The sequence below is a fragment of the Halyomorpha halys genome, unplaced genomic scaffold (genome assembly GCF_000696795.3).
Source record: "Halyomorpha halys isolate HHAL.00 unplaced genomic scaffold, Hhal_1.1 Scaffold787.1, whole genome shotgun sequence".
Lineage (NCBI taxonomy): Eukaryota > Metazoa > Arthropoda > Insecta > Hemiptera > Pentatomidae > Halyomorpha > Halyomorpha halys.
In genome coordinates this window covers 395,757-413,262 of record NW_027112661.1, presented here as the reverse complement: position 1 = coordinate 413,262, position 17,506 = coordinate 395,757, and the positions used below count along the sequence as shown (strand labels likewise).

Sequence of the window (17,506 nt, the reverse complement as noted above, 5' to 3'; positions counted from 1 at the left end):
TCTTTGATGATATTTTTTGCATTAATATTTCAAATGAGCTGATGCTGCTTAAATGCAAAAATTCGTTATAGATACTTGTGCACAAGGTCCTGTTCATGATGGGCACTCGCGAATCCCGTTATGTTAATCTATGTTTTAACTTAACGAACCAATTAAAATTGTTAACCGGGACACCGAGACATTCTCTGTCAAGGAAATTTAAAAACATAACCTATATGAAATAAATTATTCTCATTTTCGTTCTTAATGTCATAAGAAATCTGATTATATTGCCCGTATTTGGACAAAATTTCCATTAATGAGACCACACAGGAAATAATTTCGAAATGACGGCCGTTCCGAAATTATTATATGTCGGGGTATGGCAACCTTTAGGTAGCAGGGACATTTATAATAAGTAACCTTATACAATTCCTCTTACATAAGCCTCATTTGAATTTTGCTCATTCCAAATATTTTATACATATTTTTATATATCCTACAAATGAAAACATTTAGGTTTTAGACATCTAGGAACAAATTTGATTCCATGTTTGTCTGTAGTCAAATTTTGTGTTCGATCATAATGAATCGAAGCGTTTCTTAGATTTTGATAAAATTTGATTGAAATTCTGAAAAAGAGATTGTGTGAATTAGTATCTTTTTCACTTTTTTTTTATTATGTAATATTACATTCTGTCTTATATTTCTAGATGATGGAAATAGGTATCATAGAGCTTATTCATGCCATATTTACAAATATATAAATTAAATAACAAAATAAAAAAAGCGAAGAAAAATAATAATAAGTAAACTAAATAAAAAACAAAATTAAATTAAATTTATAGTAAAATAACATCTTAAACTCAATCATTTCTATTTCCATTCAGCCTGCGGAACCCAAACCAAGCTCTCCCCCCAACTTATAGAGGAAAGAGAAGTGCACCGGAGATCCCGGCTGGTTAGTAGAGTTAGTATCTATAGTACAAGAGCCGGGAAGAAAAAAAAGGCAGTTATCTCACCCCAATTTTTTATTACTTTAATGAAAACTAGATATAATTACTAGTACAATTTGATGAGTCTGCCAAGTATAGGTAGGGGGAATAAAAATTGGTGGCTGTTTCAAAACCTTAAAAAACACTAATTTTTCATTCGGAGCTCTAAATCTTAAAAACTACCAACAACACTAGAAAATATAAGAGAACATTATTCAAAGAAGGGTAAATTTGCTAAAATATTAGCCCTAAAAGAGCTATTTACGTCTAATAGTTGTCGAGACATAGCTTTTTAAAAAGCAAAATTTCTTAAAAATCTACTGAAAGATTAGTAGTTTGTTAATTTATTTTGAGAATTCTATATCTCAGCAGCTACATGACGTACAGATGTCTATTAGCACTCAAATTAAAGCTAGTTAAATTTACCACAAAATAATTAATTATGTTTATCTTTGTAGGAGTAGTAGTTTTTATGTTTGACAAAATAAACTCACAAAATGTTAATTTCTAGTGGTATAAAATGTTGGATTTTTGAAAAAATATACTTCTAGGTCCATAAGACGCGCATATGTCTGCCAACACACAAAATAAAGGAAATTTAACTTGCTATAAAGTAGTTTATGACTTTATAGTCATACTTACTTCGTAGGGGTAGTAGTTTTTAAGATATTCACATATGAATATAAATTTGCCAAATGAACATTTGTCCGAACAACTATAAATCAATTTATTTTAGAAAATTTCATGTAAACTATTACTCCTACAAAGATAAACATCATAAACTACCTTATAGCTCATTAAACTAGCTTTAATTTGAGTGCTAATAGTCATCTGTACGTCAAATGGTTTTTGAGATATAAATTTTTCAAAATAAATTCACTACAAGTGATGTTTCTGTACATCCCATACAACATTTTTATGATTTTAAAATCCTCAATGCTCCTTACTTTATAAGAAATAAAATCATACATAAAGACCTTAAAGTCCCATATGTGACCGATCTTGCCCGAACCAGATATCAATCGTTCCATTACTCCCTAACCACCCAAACCCATTAGTTTCTAACCTTGCTTCCTCTTCCATTCCTGACTATCCTCCGAGGCGCCTTTAAATAAAATGGCCACGAGACCTGCTAATATAAAAACGTGATTAGAGTGCTACGAATGGGTAGTTCTTCTACTCGCTTGTTTCTCTTCGTTATAAACTAGAATCAAATTTACTGGATGTATGTATGTAAATGTATAGTTGTAAATTTCAATAAAGATATTAAAAAAAAATAAATAAATTTCACAACATCTATCCATTATATAAGGTCAATGTTCTGTAAATTCTAAACAATATTGCCACCAACTCAGACATTTTTTTGATTTGTTTTATCGCCTAACATTTTCTGAGTTTCAACTCAGGTGATACAAACAAGTTTTTTCTTCATCTATAAAACAAGAAATAGTATACAATACAAACTCGATCTAAGCACTATCAATATTATTTGTAAAATGTATATATAATATTTTTCTTTGAATATATTTATGTTTTTTATATATAATATTTTTTATTTGTATTTATATGATGGTGTCTGAATGCTACATTACTAAAAATTAACACTATCTTGTGAATAACTATGTTATGAATTTACATATCCCGATAATTAAAATAGATAATATGAGAACAATATTAGTATAACTAAAAGTCGACGGGAGCATAACATAAAGCTCTGAGGTCTTATTTACTGCTAATTAACATCAACATCCGATTATTTAGGCCCCTTCTCTTTCATATGATTACTTAAATAAAGAATTATCTAAAACAAAATTATTGATGATCTATTTAAATGGAGGAATAAACGGTTTCCCCTCCATACTAAAATTTAATATGCGTTGCTTAAAGGGTTACTGATCGAAGCTCACGTACCGTTATACAATTCCAGAGTTAATGTATTCAAGATAGATTTTGGTTCGTCTACCTGGACTAACCAGATGGGATCTTAAAGACTTACCTGTTCCAGCAAATAGGTCGGTTACAACAGTTTGATGGATCTATGATAGAATAGCCTCAAACAATAAAACTAGACTAAGCTAAAATATATGTAATTAGTTGACTAATAAGATAAATAACTCTAAAAAAGGATCTAGACTTCAACATTGTTAGTTTATTGTTGAAATATTCCAAAACAAACCCTTAAGTATCTTAAATAGCAGTAATTAACCAAGCAGTCAACGTTTAAACAGGCGTTAGACATCAGGCCTTAAAAACATGAGATTACTTAAGTACAGATTTAAGGATAGTGTGTGCCATTTAAACAGCCAACCAAAAAAAAAAAAATAATATATTTACTGCATAACGATAGCACATCTCACTTTATACTCGACAATTTAAAAACAAATTAAATTTGTACCGCTCCAATTCACTAAGAAGGGTGCAGTACTTTGTAAGGAAATACTGTCACTAGACCGACGGTTGTGCAAGGAGGTGATTTAGTCAGAATAATGCTTGACCACCAGATTTTTACCCAATTAAGGATACCGACTTAATAAGGGTGGGTAGACCCCAGAGGGCTCCCGAACAGTCAGGGCTGACCTACAACTACAATGAAACAGAAAATAATTATCTGCCACAGCCCAGGATTCAAACCTGGGCCCTTAAAGTTGTGCCTTACTACTGCTACACACTCTCTATATTGGACTATAACATATATTGATTGGATGTACATCAGTTTACTAATTACAGTAAAATATAGTCGTGATTACTTTGGTAATATTAATTGTAATTTCGAACCATTATCACTATTACAGTGGTCCATAAAGTAGTTGTAATTACTAATCTTAATTGTAATTTCATTTCCTAGTTTCAAATTGCTCTAATTGGAAAGTAATTAGTAACTCTGTGACATATAATGTGCTAACTCTCAAAACCATAGCTGAAGACATTTTTTGGTGTTTACTGACTAGCTGTTTTTGTATTATAAACTTCTTTGGGCATTTTATTTCTATACTTACTTTCTCTCTTACTCCTTTTATAATTGATTTATTTTTTTTTTTTGGAAAAGACTGACCAAAAGAAATAGGATTTTGATGTTAATACAATAAAAAGTTTGTAATAACTCAAGTTCCTATTTAACATAAAGATTTAAAACGCCCTCACACACTGCCCTTATTGAGAGAACTATGACTTACAAAGCTATAGAAGATAATGGAAAATGACTAAAAACGCATAAATAAAAAGTTTGTTCTAAGTTGAACTGTTTAACTGGCAGGCGCATACTCTTTTTTTTCCGTTTCACCAGTCTGATTATAATTTTCATGTTGCCATAGTTTTGAAATGGTCAATTTTTAAAATTTCATTTAACTCATATATGAGCCTTTCTGTTGATGGAATGACTAATTCCTTATAATCATACTTAGTATTTTGAAAATATTTTTTTTTTAAAATAATTTTCTTATAAATGTATTTCACCAGGTTGTGACAGATTATAATAAAATTTTGAAGAGTTCGAATATAGATTTCATAAAAAAATAACTTCGAATAAATGTTTATGAGTAGCAGTAAATTTTAGTAAACTGTTATGTTTTGCTATTTCTGATATACTTTTGCAAAATAATTTTTTTTTTTTTTTAATTTTGTAAACACGATTGATATTAAAAGTACTTAAAAATGTTGAAATTTAAGTTAGTAAATCAGTCCACTTAATGGCTCATTTGGAAAATTAGTTTGAAAAAGTATACTGCGTATATACTTTTGAATTATCTGTCGTAAAACAAGCAAGGATTAATTTCATCTCAAATTAGGGCGTTAAGAGAATGATTTTTGAAGAGCGTTCCGCATGAGTATTACGAAAATGACTTTTTTGAAGAACACCATATTTTCAAATAGAGTATTATATTTTCCTGTGTATTTACAGATTCATCTAACACGTGCCTCACTTGCTCAAAGGACAAAAATAAAGCCCAGTGGAAATTTCGGAACCTGCTGTCAATTAGGCAGACTGATATAACTAAACTGGCACTTTTCATAATTGAGCAGCAGTACGAACAGAAGTTGTAAAAAGACTTAGGCGCGGAGAATGAAAGAAAGTAGTCAATCTGGTTTAATAACTTTTCACCGTTCCGAACTGGACTCGAAATGATTGTGGGGCAGAACCAGCTTTCTAAAGCCCTCTTCCTTCTTCGGCATATCTTCATTTTAATATTCGACCTTATACTCGGCCAATAAAAGCGAACTTTTTTTATGAAACCCCTATTTCGAAATTAAGAAAAAAAAAATTATAAAAAGCTTAATCTGATATTTAGTAAGGAGAGCTATTTTATCGTAAATCTGCTGAGCAACTAATCACAACTAAAAGGTCACCCCTTTATTTATTTATGTCTATACTCAATACGTCTCCGGCGGGTAAAAGGCAAATGTAATTACAATTTTAAGGGCATTCCTCGACAGTTCCCGCCCCCCCCCCTCTAAAAGTAACGTTTGATTGCATTAGTTTTAATAGTGATGATTAAATTACAAATACAATTCTTGATAAATTTTACATCTATTAAAACAAAGTAAGTCCTACATGAAAACATCTTGAAAGTTACGAGGCCTATGAAAGCGGTGATAGTACGGATAAGGATTATCGTTAGAATTTGATTTTAGAGGAGACAAAAATTTTTTTTAAACACATTTCACTCTTCATATTTCTATTTCAATTTTCGACTAGTACACAAACCGCTAACACTGTGAGCAATTTTTTTTTTACCTTCATTGTGTGAATTGTAGAAAATGTTCAACTCAATCCTTGTGTTCAGCTTATCTATGATGGGTGAACCCTACCTGTAACAAAAATAAGTTTATTAATATTTATAAAAATCATTAAATACAATAATAATTAATTTTAAAACGAAACATTATTAGATTAATTTTTATTAATATATTCCTGTTTGAGAGTGGTTTAGTTTATTTAAAAACAAATTTGATCCTTTTTTTTCTCAACTTTATTCTTTTCAAAAAACTTTCCAACGTTTCGACCCTCAAGTCATTCTCAAGGATACCTACTAAAATTTTATATCCTCTTAAAAGGAAAAAAAATAATTATAGATTTTAAATATATTAAAAAATGTTTGTGTTGTAAGCAGAATAATTAGTAATAAATGTTAATTAAATTATATTGAAAATGTAAATTAATGATTTAAGAAAAATTATGTTATATGATAAGGTGATAATAGAGTCCTAATCTGTTGAAGGTAGGTTCTGTTTTAAGGTTGCAAATGTAAATGAAAGAAAGAAGAGAAGTGGATTGTAAAAGTTTTAAGTTTAAGAAGGAATTATATAAAAAAAGTTATGTAAGTAGGAATCTATATTTTTTAAAAAACAAAAAAAATTTATAATGTTATGATATTATTTTAATGATTAATTTATTTAAAGATGGGACAAAGGGAATTAGCCGGAATTTTTAAGATTTTAAAAAAGAAAATGACATAAAAATAAAGTTAGGGCCAAAGAAATCAGTATGTAAGCGAAGAAAATAATGAAATTGTCATATAAAATTTAAAAAACCTTTTTGTAGGTATCCTTGAGAATGACCTGAGGGTCGAAACGTTGGAAAGTTTTTGAAAAGAATAAAGTTGACAAAACATTATTTTAAATATAAGATTAAATTTTTGTCTTTGTCAAGTATACAGCAGAATTAGACTGTTAAAACGAAATTAAGGTCTGATAAACCTGCATTAGATCAGAAGACTCCTCTGCCAAGAGTGTTTCAAACACGGCTCCTACCTGTAGATTTTAGTCTCAAAGGTCATAATTTATTCTTAAGCCTTTAAATACGGTCAATTTTCCATTATAAATATTAAGGAAACTAACAAACCTGTGCACTTGGAAGAAAATTTTTATATTAATTATTTTTTTCAAACCAGAGAAATTTTGCAAACGTCATACATCCATTTATAAATACCAAATTTGAGTTTATAAAACATTTTACCTTTCAACCACACTTTAGTAACATTTATAAATATAGCAAAACACGAGCACATTATAAAAAAATACAAATAATAACTAAGTATGACCAGTTTCACTGGATGGATTTAGAGATTTTTAAAAGTTTTAAAATTTCGAAGTACAAAACAAATTATTTTAAATAACAAATTTTTTATAGTTAGATTTAAATTTTTATATATCAGTATAGAAAATGTTTATTATTCGTTATACGATTGTTAACATTTTAAAAAAAAATTTTTAATGTCGTTTTAATGTAAAAACGAGAAAAATAATTTTCAGAAAAAAAAATCAGTTTTAAGAAAACTTTCATAACCCTTCTGCTCTTGTTGCATATGGACCAAATCATTCATGGAATGAAATAATTTATTAATTTAATGGACTTATATAAACTTATTCACACCATGTCCTTGACCGAATTAAGTTATGGTTTCATTTTAGGTATAACTTAATTTTTATTACTGTAAAATTTTTACTATAATGCACCTTTTTTTATGATTTATAGGCGAAAAAAAACTTAAAATTTCGTTAGTGATTACTTTTTCAAACTGATTAGTTATTAATAATTGCTCAGCAACTCCGCTAAAAATACTTTATAATTGTGGTCTCATATATTGTATTCAGAACCTCAATTTTTGTTAAAGTTTGAAGAAAAATTTTCAAAGATTTTAGGTTTATGATATACTGCTCAAACAAATTGATGAGTTATGTTGTACCATAAAATGTTTGCTAGGATTTGCCGTTTGGATTTATTGGTGAACATAAAAATATAATCCGTTACTTAGTTCAATTCATTAGCTACTTAGGAGGATATTTAGGACCTCCAGAAGTACGTGTAAACTGTGAAATTCTGTAGAAAATAATTTTTAAAATTATTTATAAAAGTTTGTTTTATTGCCTGGATTTTGTGCAGCGAGCTCCTGTACTCAGACTATTACTAATAGACGCTCTCAAGATTTTGACTATAACTAATTCATAGGATTTCATATTTTAGTATGTTCTATTTTGAAGGTTTCTCTAAGTAAAATACACGTCAACTTAAGAATATTTTTTTTTTTCGTTTGGCTCTACAGACCATGTAGTAGAAGAGTCCAAGAGGAGAAAAAAGGCAGTTATTTCACCACAATTTTTTATTAAAGGGAATAAAGGAATGGCGGCTGTTTCAGAGATAAAAAAAAAATTTTCATTCGGAGCTCTATATCTCAAAAAGTAGGAACAACACAAGAAAACCTAAGAGAACGTCATTTAAAGAATAGTAAATTTTCTAAAATATGAGCCCTAATAGAGTTATTTATGTTGAATATTTTTGGAGATATAACTTTTTAAAAAACAACGTTTCAGAAAAATTTAGTATTGGACGTACTGAAAGATCAGTAGTTAGTGAATTTATTTTGAAAAATTTATATCTCAAAAACCATTTGACGTACAGATATCTATTACCACTCAAATTAAAGCTAGTTTAATGAGCTATAAAGTAGTTTATCTTCGTAGGAGTAATAGTTTACATGAAATTTGCTAAAATTAATTGATTTATAGTTGTTCGGACAAATTATCATTTGCCAATTTTATATTCATATGCGAATATCATAAAAACTACTACCCCTACGAAGATAAGTGTCATAAACTACTTTATAGAAAGTTTAATTTCCTTTATTTTGAGTGTTGGCAGACATATGTGCGGCTTATGGATCTAGAGATATATATTTTCAAAAATCCAACGTTTTAAATGAACAACTAGAAATTAGCATTTTGTTAGTTTACTTTGTCAAATATCATAAAAAATACTACTGCTACAAAGATAATTAACATAATTAACTATTTTGTAGTAAATTTAACTAGCTTTAATTTCAATGGCAGACAACTGTACGTCCAATGACTTCTGAAATAAAGTTTTTTATAAATCAAACTTATTGTCCGAACAACTATAAATTAATTTATTTTAACAAATATCATGAAAACTACTATTCCTACGAAGGTCATTAACTTCTTTACAGTCCATTAAACTAACTTTAATTTGAGTGCTAATAGGCATCTGTACATAGTTCCTGAGATATAGATTTCTCAAAATAAATTAACTTACTACTAATCTTTCAGTAGATTTTTAAGACATTTTGCTTTTTAAAAAGCTATGTCTCGAGAACTATTGGACGTTAGTAGCTCTATTAGGGCAAATTTACTCTTCTTTAAATAATGTTCTCTTAGATTTTCTAGTCTTGTTGGTAGTTTTTAAGATTTAGAGCTCCGAATGAAAAAATAATGTTTTTTTAAGTTTTTGAAACAGCCGCCATTTTTTATTCCTCCTACCTATATTTGGCAGACTCATCAATTTTGGCTAGTAATTATACATAGTTTTCATTAAAGTAATCAAAAATTGGGGTGAGATAACTGCCTTTTTTTCCCCCTGGCTCTTGTACTAAAAGTAGGAGTTGATTGATCGCATCCAGATTTTTAGAAATAGATTAGGCAACATATGTGTTTGGTTTTTAAGTTATATACATCCTAGTATAAATCCATTGTTCTTCAAAACCAGGCAGATTATTCGAGGACTATTTAATTTTAATTTATTCAACGGTAACATTTAATACAGCCGGAACAAGTTGAGCAATTTGTATTCAAGCGTTAATATGATAATAAGGGACCTCTATTATGCTTGGCAAGTTTGAATGAGCTTGTGTTCATTGTTTTTATTCTTGGCCTACGTAGAGGGTCACACTTTACTAACAGACGGACGAATTACTGAGGCGCGTGTCAGCTAATATATTCTATAACCAAATCATTTGATTGAATTAATTACCTTATTAAGAGATAATTAATTATTACTACGGTCATCAACTAATTTATATACTCCTCATATCATGAACAGAACAGAGGTAATATTACCATTCTCATTAGAGTATTAAAAAAACATTTTTTGTCCTTACCACAAAAAGGACAAAGAAAGTAACAAGCAGTGATATATTGAATTATTATATTTGCCACCCATATCCTATGAAATATAAAATAATTAATAATAATATAAAAAAAATTATAAGAATAACAGATGAAAGTAGGTTACATACAGTTTAAAATAAGATATTTAATACATTCCTAAAAATGTTTACCCAAAAAATTAATTTACAAGATTTGGGAAATTAACCTTAAAAGTTCAAAATATAATACAGAAAACGAAATAGTAAATAATAAGTAATTTAATGAATTCAACGATATAAAGGGATTATCTGAAGATATACAGAAATCTTTTAAAGAGTATTATATAAATGAATACTTAAGTTATAGATCATTATTAAAATTAAAAAAACAAACACATATTTTGCCTAATCTATTTCTAAAAATCTGGATGCGTTCACACAACTCCTACTTACCAACTAACAGGTTTTGCGTAGATTAGTGATATAGTAGATGAAGTTTTTTGTGATTTTCAATTTATGAACGAAAAATTCCTATTTTTCTGTTACTGTAAATATTCGAGTGTTTTTCGAAGTGGGAATAACAAATATGAATTTTTTTCCTGCCAAGAAATCTGAACCAATACTATGCATTGATTTAAAGTAAAATTAATATATGGGATAAACTTAATGTTGATAATTATAATTAGCCTTGGTACGAATTGTAATGATAAAAGAAATAGAGAAATTTAACCAAAATATAGTTGAAATTAATTAATTAAATGCCTGATCTGAGTATGGGGAAGGTTATAAATATTCTGATAAATTATAATAGTGAATATTAACTGTAATTAAAAGGTTTAATTCTAATTTGATATGAAGAATTTACAAAAAAGGTAATTAGTCATAAGCTAAGGATTGCTCATTAGTAAATGTATATGACTCCCCTGTGTTTTAATGTCTCATAGGGTAATTGTGGACTGAAATAACGACCTTGGCAAAATTGCCGAAATGTTGGACTTAATAAAGAAATATAAATGGTTTTTGAGACTAAAATTGGATACAATTTATATTGTTTAAACAATAAAAACCAGTCTGAAGAAATTGTAAAGATTACATATAATTAAAATTTAGGTTTATTTTACATGTATCCAATATAAAAAAAACAGTTATATATTATTGGAATGATATGTTTATATTTTATATTACTTTTTTCGTTTTATTTTTTAGTAAGATTTTCAAATGTCAGTAGTTCCAATTAAATCAAGCAATTATCCAGAAATTATGTTTAAGAAATCAATGAGTTATGTTATAATCTATACAGCACTATCAGTAAGGATAAATGCAAAATTTCAGATCTTTTTCTTTTACATTTTTGAGTAATAATTTTTTTTTCTAATATTTTTATTAAACTTTACAACTGTACATCTATATAAATACATCCAGTAAATTTGATTTTAGTTTATAATGAAGTGAAACAGGCGTGTAGAAGAACTACCCATTAATAGCACTCAAATCACGTTTTTACATTAGCAAGTCTCGTGGCCATTTTCTTCTAAGTCGCCTCGGAGGATATTCAGGAATGGAAGGTTTGTGGTTAAGTGGGTTTGGGCGGTTAGGGAATTTACAATGCAATGAATGGTATCTGGTTCGGGCTAGATCGGTTACATATGGAACATTAAGGTCTTTATGTTGTTACGATTGCCATGGTAAGATAAAAACACTGGCGATATCTGCGTAGACAAAAGGGATTATGGGGAAAAACAAAAACACGAGCGATGAGTGGGCTTTGGTTTTGTGAAGGGGAATCTTCAGCTGGATAAGAGAGTTGTGGCATGACATCGTTAGAGGTTATATCTCTATAATTCTGGTAATACGGTGACCGGAAAGAAGATATCGGATAACCTTGTGTTCTGCCAGGAGTACACCTTAAGACTACGTGGGGTTCGAACTAAATTTTATTTTAATGTCACTTTTATATTCCTTTGTGCAGTAATGTAAATAATAGTTGATAAATTAATCATTTAAGTTTAAGTTAAGTCAGCCTATAAGTCTCATTGTTTTATTAATTGATATGAATTCTTTTCTTTCCTTTTTCATTCTGTGTACATATATTTCTTCTTATCATTAAACTTTTGTACATATAGTTCTTCTGTTCATACTTATGCATGTACACTGCTTCCAACTTTTTAATTTTACCTATTTTTTTTGTTATGTTAACTTAATATTTCGATAATTCAACAGATGGGAGGTTTTCTGTTGTCTACGGGTAAAGGTATTCGCCAGTGGTTATAATTCGATTATTATTCATATAAGGGTATATTGTGGGCATATTGCTTTGGGGTTTTCGTTATTTCCAAGGAAAAAAATAACGTGGCGCCTAAGGAGCCGTTTATTCTTTATTGTTTTGTCTTTTTTCCCTTTTGGCGATTATACTTTTTTTTTTTTATTATTTTCCTTTAACTCACCCCCTTCTTCGCTGAGCGTGGGCAAGTATAAACAATATATATAAGTTAAGTATTGGCGAAAGCAAAATGTCAAAAAAGAGAAGAAGGAATAAGATGTAACACGTTTGAACTGCTGTAACATACTGGCTTTATTGGGTTCAGCACATCTTTATATATACACATGATCAGCTAGTCTGCTCAGTCAGCTGACATCGAAGTACCAGCTGACTGTAACTTATATATATATTACTAAGGATAGATCAAAATTTGCGGTTATCATGTATTATTTCATTTGTGTCTAAGTAAGGAACATTGAGGATTTTACAAAGGATTTTGGATTGTAAGAATTGGATACACGAGGAATTCGAAGGTTTAGTGGAACCCCAAAGCTCAACTCCGTACGTCCAGATTGGTCTCATTACAGTAATTTATATCAGTCTTTTTGTAATGAGTTGGAACTTTAGACCGTTTTTCTACCAAGTACCGTTTGTCCGTAAGTCTTTTCAGTCTTGTGTGAGTATTTCGGGTTAATCGTTTGTCCAGACGTAATCCAAGGTAGCGGATCGGTTCCACAGGGGTAAGAGCAACATTATTAAAGGAAACTGTAGGGAAGTCGGTAGGTTTACGGCGAAGGGTAAAGGTGATTTGATGGGATTTGTTGGTATTTATTTTAATCCTCCAATTACGACACCATTTTTCGAGGGTTATGATGTGGGTTTCTTACATGTTCAATTAGGCCCCACTATAGTCTTTTGGATAAGTCTATTGCAATAATTTAGTCAATTTAATTTCATACTGCAATTTACCACACCACTCTTCTAAATTTGTATTTACACCTCGTGAGTTCCATGAAAACTTCAGATCTACAATGCTAGTAATAATGTGAATTTCCGAAATTTTATCAGTAATAGTATCAGGATTTTTATCCGAATCTTGGATTCGGTCATCTCCACCGTTGGAATGTTCAGCTTACAAGTTGAATTTATACTTCTTAACTAGGAGAACGTTTTTCAGACTTTCCTTATACGTCATTCCCATGGGCATTAATTTTTTTATGGGCGTCTGCACTGCGCTCTTTCCTTTTAAGAAAAAAAACCAAGAACTTCATCTGTAGGAGATGCACGCTATTTATATCCATTTTCATTCAACCTAGCTGAACTCAAGATTTAGATTCAAACTTAGATATAAATTCTCTTTACCAAGCCTTTTTAGGAATATTTAACCATTACTGTGTTGATCAGTAATGTATGTATGGCTTAGGTGGTTATAACAATTTAATATCCTTTTAACAATTGATAACGTGCGGGTTTAGTCTCGTACAAAATTCGTCCATAACTATTTACAATATTATAATTATTATAATAGCAATAAAAATAAATTATACGAAAAAAATTAACAGAATAGTAATTGAAGAATGAAAGAAAGAAAAACAATTACAAACATAAGATTATTTGTTATTGTTCAGGCCACTTTTGGCCCATTACCTTAATTTGATAAATGTACACTAATTATATTTAAAAATCAACTCATATTTTTCCCTTTATTTTACTCCTTACTGTCCTAAATCATGCACTATTAAATTTCTTTAAATGTATTACAGTAATAAAAAAAATGTTAAATTAAGTAATTCTTAGTAGAGGTAACTCCTACCTACTGCTCTGGCAACCTCTTTGGATTATAAATAACTCAGTCTGTTTAACTTACCTAATGTGTATATCTTTTCATTTACCCATTATTACCTATCCTCAGTCTGTTCTACCTATCTTAGATTTATTTCTCCTCTATCTACATCTCAATCAGCTTCACCAATACCTAACTTTTATCTCTGTCAATATATTTATATCATATATCAATGTAGTTTCATCTCTGCAAGTATCTCACCTATTCTTCATACATATCTTTCTGTTTCTAAAGCCCACATTATAATATCAATAGTAATTATTAACTAGTACCAATATTAATTAAAACCAATAGTAATTTTTAATTTGAATATACCATTGTAATTTATTAATGGTTTTTATCCAGATCTCTTTAGGTTAGATTTATTTTGTAGTATTCTATACCTAATTAGTATCGTTTTGCTTTTAATTTATATTCTAATTAAATTTTCTTTTTATCGTTTTAATATATTTTTATCTTTCAAACAAGATTTTTTTTTCTGTTTTATCAAGCATATTATCATTTATCATCTTCCTTGAAGTATTTTCATCTATTTTATATTTTCTATGTTATTCATTTCATATTAAATAGTATTTTTCTTTATTGTTTTATTTTTTTATCAATCATATTATACTCCTTGTTCACAATTTTTTTCTCTCCCTCTCTATTTCACCTATTATTTTTTTTCATCATTGCCCGTCCATTTACAGGAATTTTTAAATTTTCTATTTCTATTTTTTAATCCTATAACAACACAGTATTTAAAGCCCCAATTTAACTATCCGTAGAACCTAGCTTATTCTGGATATTGTGCAAGGGCGTCAGTAGGACAACCAGGCTGTGGTCCCAACAGTTATATTTATTGAATTAATATAATAGACAACTGGCACATAATGAATAAATAAATTGAGAAAACAATTAACGATTATAATAAAAATCAAATAATTTAAGAGTTTATAGCAAAATAGTTTGCAGTAGCCAGAGCTTCAGTCTTTGAGAAGTTGGATTTCGTAGTTTGTAAGGCAGTGCAACTTTAACTGCATGCTGAAAGAAGTTCTTTATAACATTTTTTGATTAATTAATCTATCGATTCCAGCAATGTAATTGATTACTAATAAACCAAGGGACATCTACCAGTAGTGGGCCTGAAATGAGTGTTCATTGGTAAGGAAAACCAACCTAAACACAAGGAAGTGATGTTTCAACATTACATTCTCAACCTCCATCCTCTCAAGTTTTGAAGTTTCAAGCTTATATATATATTATTTTATACCAGATCGGGCTGGTGGGCCTTACATGGTTGATATAACCGTTATATTATATATAAACAGTTGGTTATGGGGGGTATAGTCTCGTACAAAAGACACCCCTAACTATAAACAATGTTATTATTAAAAGAAGAGAAAAAAATAAATAGATAAGAATAATGCTTCTTAATAAAAGAGGAAAGTAATGATTTTGGTACACTTAAATAAAACAAACAATTGCCCTCTAATAGGAAAAAGAAACATATTAATTTGAAAAAGGGACGAGAGAAGAAAATAGAAAAAAAGAATAATAATAATAATGAATAAATAAAATGAGTAATAATAAAAAGTAAAATAAAGGTAGTGTGACTATGAATTAATTTTATATTTATTAAAATTTATAACAGAATGTCATGCAGCTGTCTGGGCTTCAGTCTTCGGGTTGAGGTTGAGTTTCCCAGGTTTGTAGGTCACTGCTCCTTTAACTGTCGGTAACTGAGAGTGGAACTGTTTTTTGATATAATCCTCTATTGACTCCATCTGTAATTCGCGATGCAATTGGCTATTTCTTATGAACCAAGGAGCATTAACTGCGATTCTTAGGACTTTATTTTGAAAAGATTGTAGTTTTTTTTCCTTTTCGTGAAGGATGCCGCTCCCCAGACTTCACACCCGTACATCAGCAGTGGCCTGAGAATTGTTTTAAATATAAGAACAGTTGTTTCTGGTTTTAGTTTGGAATGAAGTTTCAGGCTTCAAAATACATAAAATCTAAAAAAATACCAGATATTTTATTAACCTTTATTTATTGATATAATTAAATAATTCGAATAATAAACCATTATTTTATCATTCCAATAAGTTTTTTGTAAATTTTCTTCTATGCCCTCTTATTCTCCGTTTTCTTTTACTAAATCCGTTGAAGAAAGTTTATTGTTTTATTAATAAAAACATTGACGAATCCAATAAAGTATTTACACTTCTTTGCAATCCTTCCACATCCTGAGTTCTAGCATCTTTTAATAATGCATTTCTTATAACTGTAGCGTAGTTCCGTTATCCGAGACTTGACAAGTGACTCAGATGGACCCAAAAGGGACTAACAGAAGAACCAGCCCCATTGCTCAGAATACTGAAACTCTCGTCTTGTAGGTTTTATAATTTATTATGATATTTAGGTATATGTTGACGTGATAAAGTGTATGAGTCTAGGGTATACAATAACAGGAAATGTCAAGAAAATATTAAAGACTAAATATATTTTATTTCTCCGCCTTGAAATTCCTTAGTCCTGTCCTTTTTATATATATATAAAAAAAAAAAAAGGCATATTACCAGAATGCAACAAAGCAGCACATAAGTTTTCATATTAGTAAAAAAAATCGCTATTGCTACGTACTTAAATATAAATTAATATGAAAAAATATAGGAAGTTATAATTAATTCTTCTGGATTTATTATTGTCCATCGTACGAGGCCCGTGAAAACACACTATTGTATATTCAAAACACCAAAATAGTGTAAATATTTTACCATACATTTGACCGTTTTATTTTACAAACATGAAAAAATTTTGATCGTTGATTGATACGAGGAGAAGATGGTCGGGGATGCAGTCATCAAAATAACACAAATAAATACAATTTGTTTAGCTGTGCTAACCGAACCCCTGACCATGTTCTCATGATCTTTCTTTTTTTTTTTTTTTTTTTTAATGTGTTTATTGGTATAATATCTGAGTAGATTGTACTACATAAACTAATTAATTCTAGTTGAAGAGTAAAATATGAGAAAAGCTGTGTATTATGTTCAGATGCCGAATAAATGCATTACGAATTCTCTAAGTAGTCGGTGGGAGGATAACATAAAATCTTTTCTATATTGGTTCCGATGGAGCATAATGGATATAGATATGCAGATTCTTCGTTGGTGGTATCATCACCTGTTTGTTTTATCTAATTATTTTACTTCGATAACATGACTAAATATTGTCCATTCCGTTGTTGAAATGCCGAGAGAAAAGATAAAACTTGTTGATAATAGCTATTACTGTAAAATTTATGCGTAAAATCAAATGCGTGGGCTAATCTTGCCGAGGTTCATAACTGAAGCAGAAGCGTAGGTTGTGTATCCCAAGAATCTATGCATAATGACTTCTCTGCGTTCTAGATCTCGACATTTCACATTTCACATCCACATTAAAAAAAAAAAAAAAGATCTCTTTAACCTATTATTTTATTCGATATTTTGTGAAATGCATAATTCTGACGTGGTTGCTTTTTTAGAAGCCTTTTAACTTATGAATTTTAATTTCAAATATCTGTTTA

The 17,506-nt window shown here is 29.3% G+C and overlaps 1 protein-coding gene across 1 annotated transcript in view; it reads right to left on the bottom strand.

Moving 5' to 3' along the window:
• Positions 1–5,456: 5,456 nt before the first annotated feature.
• The window catches only part of LOC136796526 (uncharacterized), a 278,618-nt gene continuing 266,568 nt past the window's right edge, over positions 5,457–17,506 (bottom strand). The window contains exon 3 of the mRNA XM_067050472.1: positions 5,457–5,780. Coding sequence (XP_066906573.1) covers positions 5,777–5,780 — 4 coding nt within the window. The 3' untranslated portion in view covers positions 5,457–5,776. The remainder of the gene's footprint in view (positions 5,781–17,506) is intronic.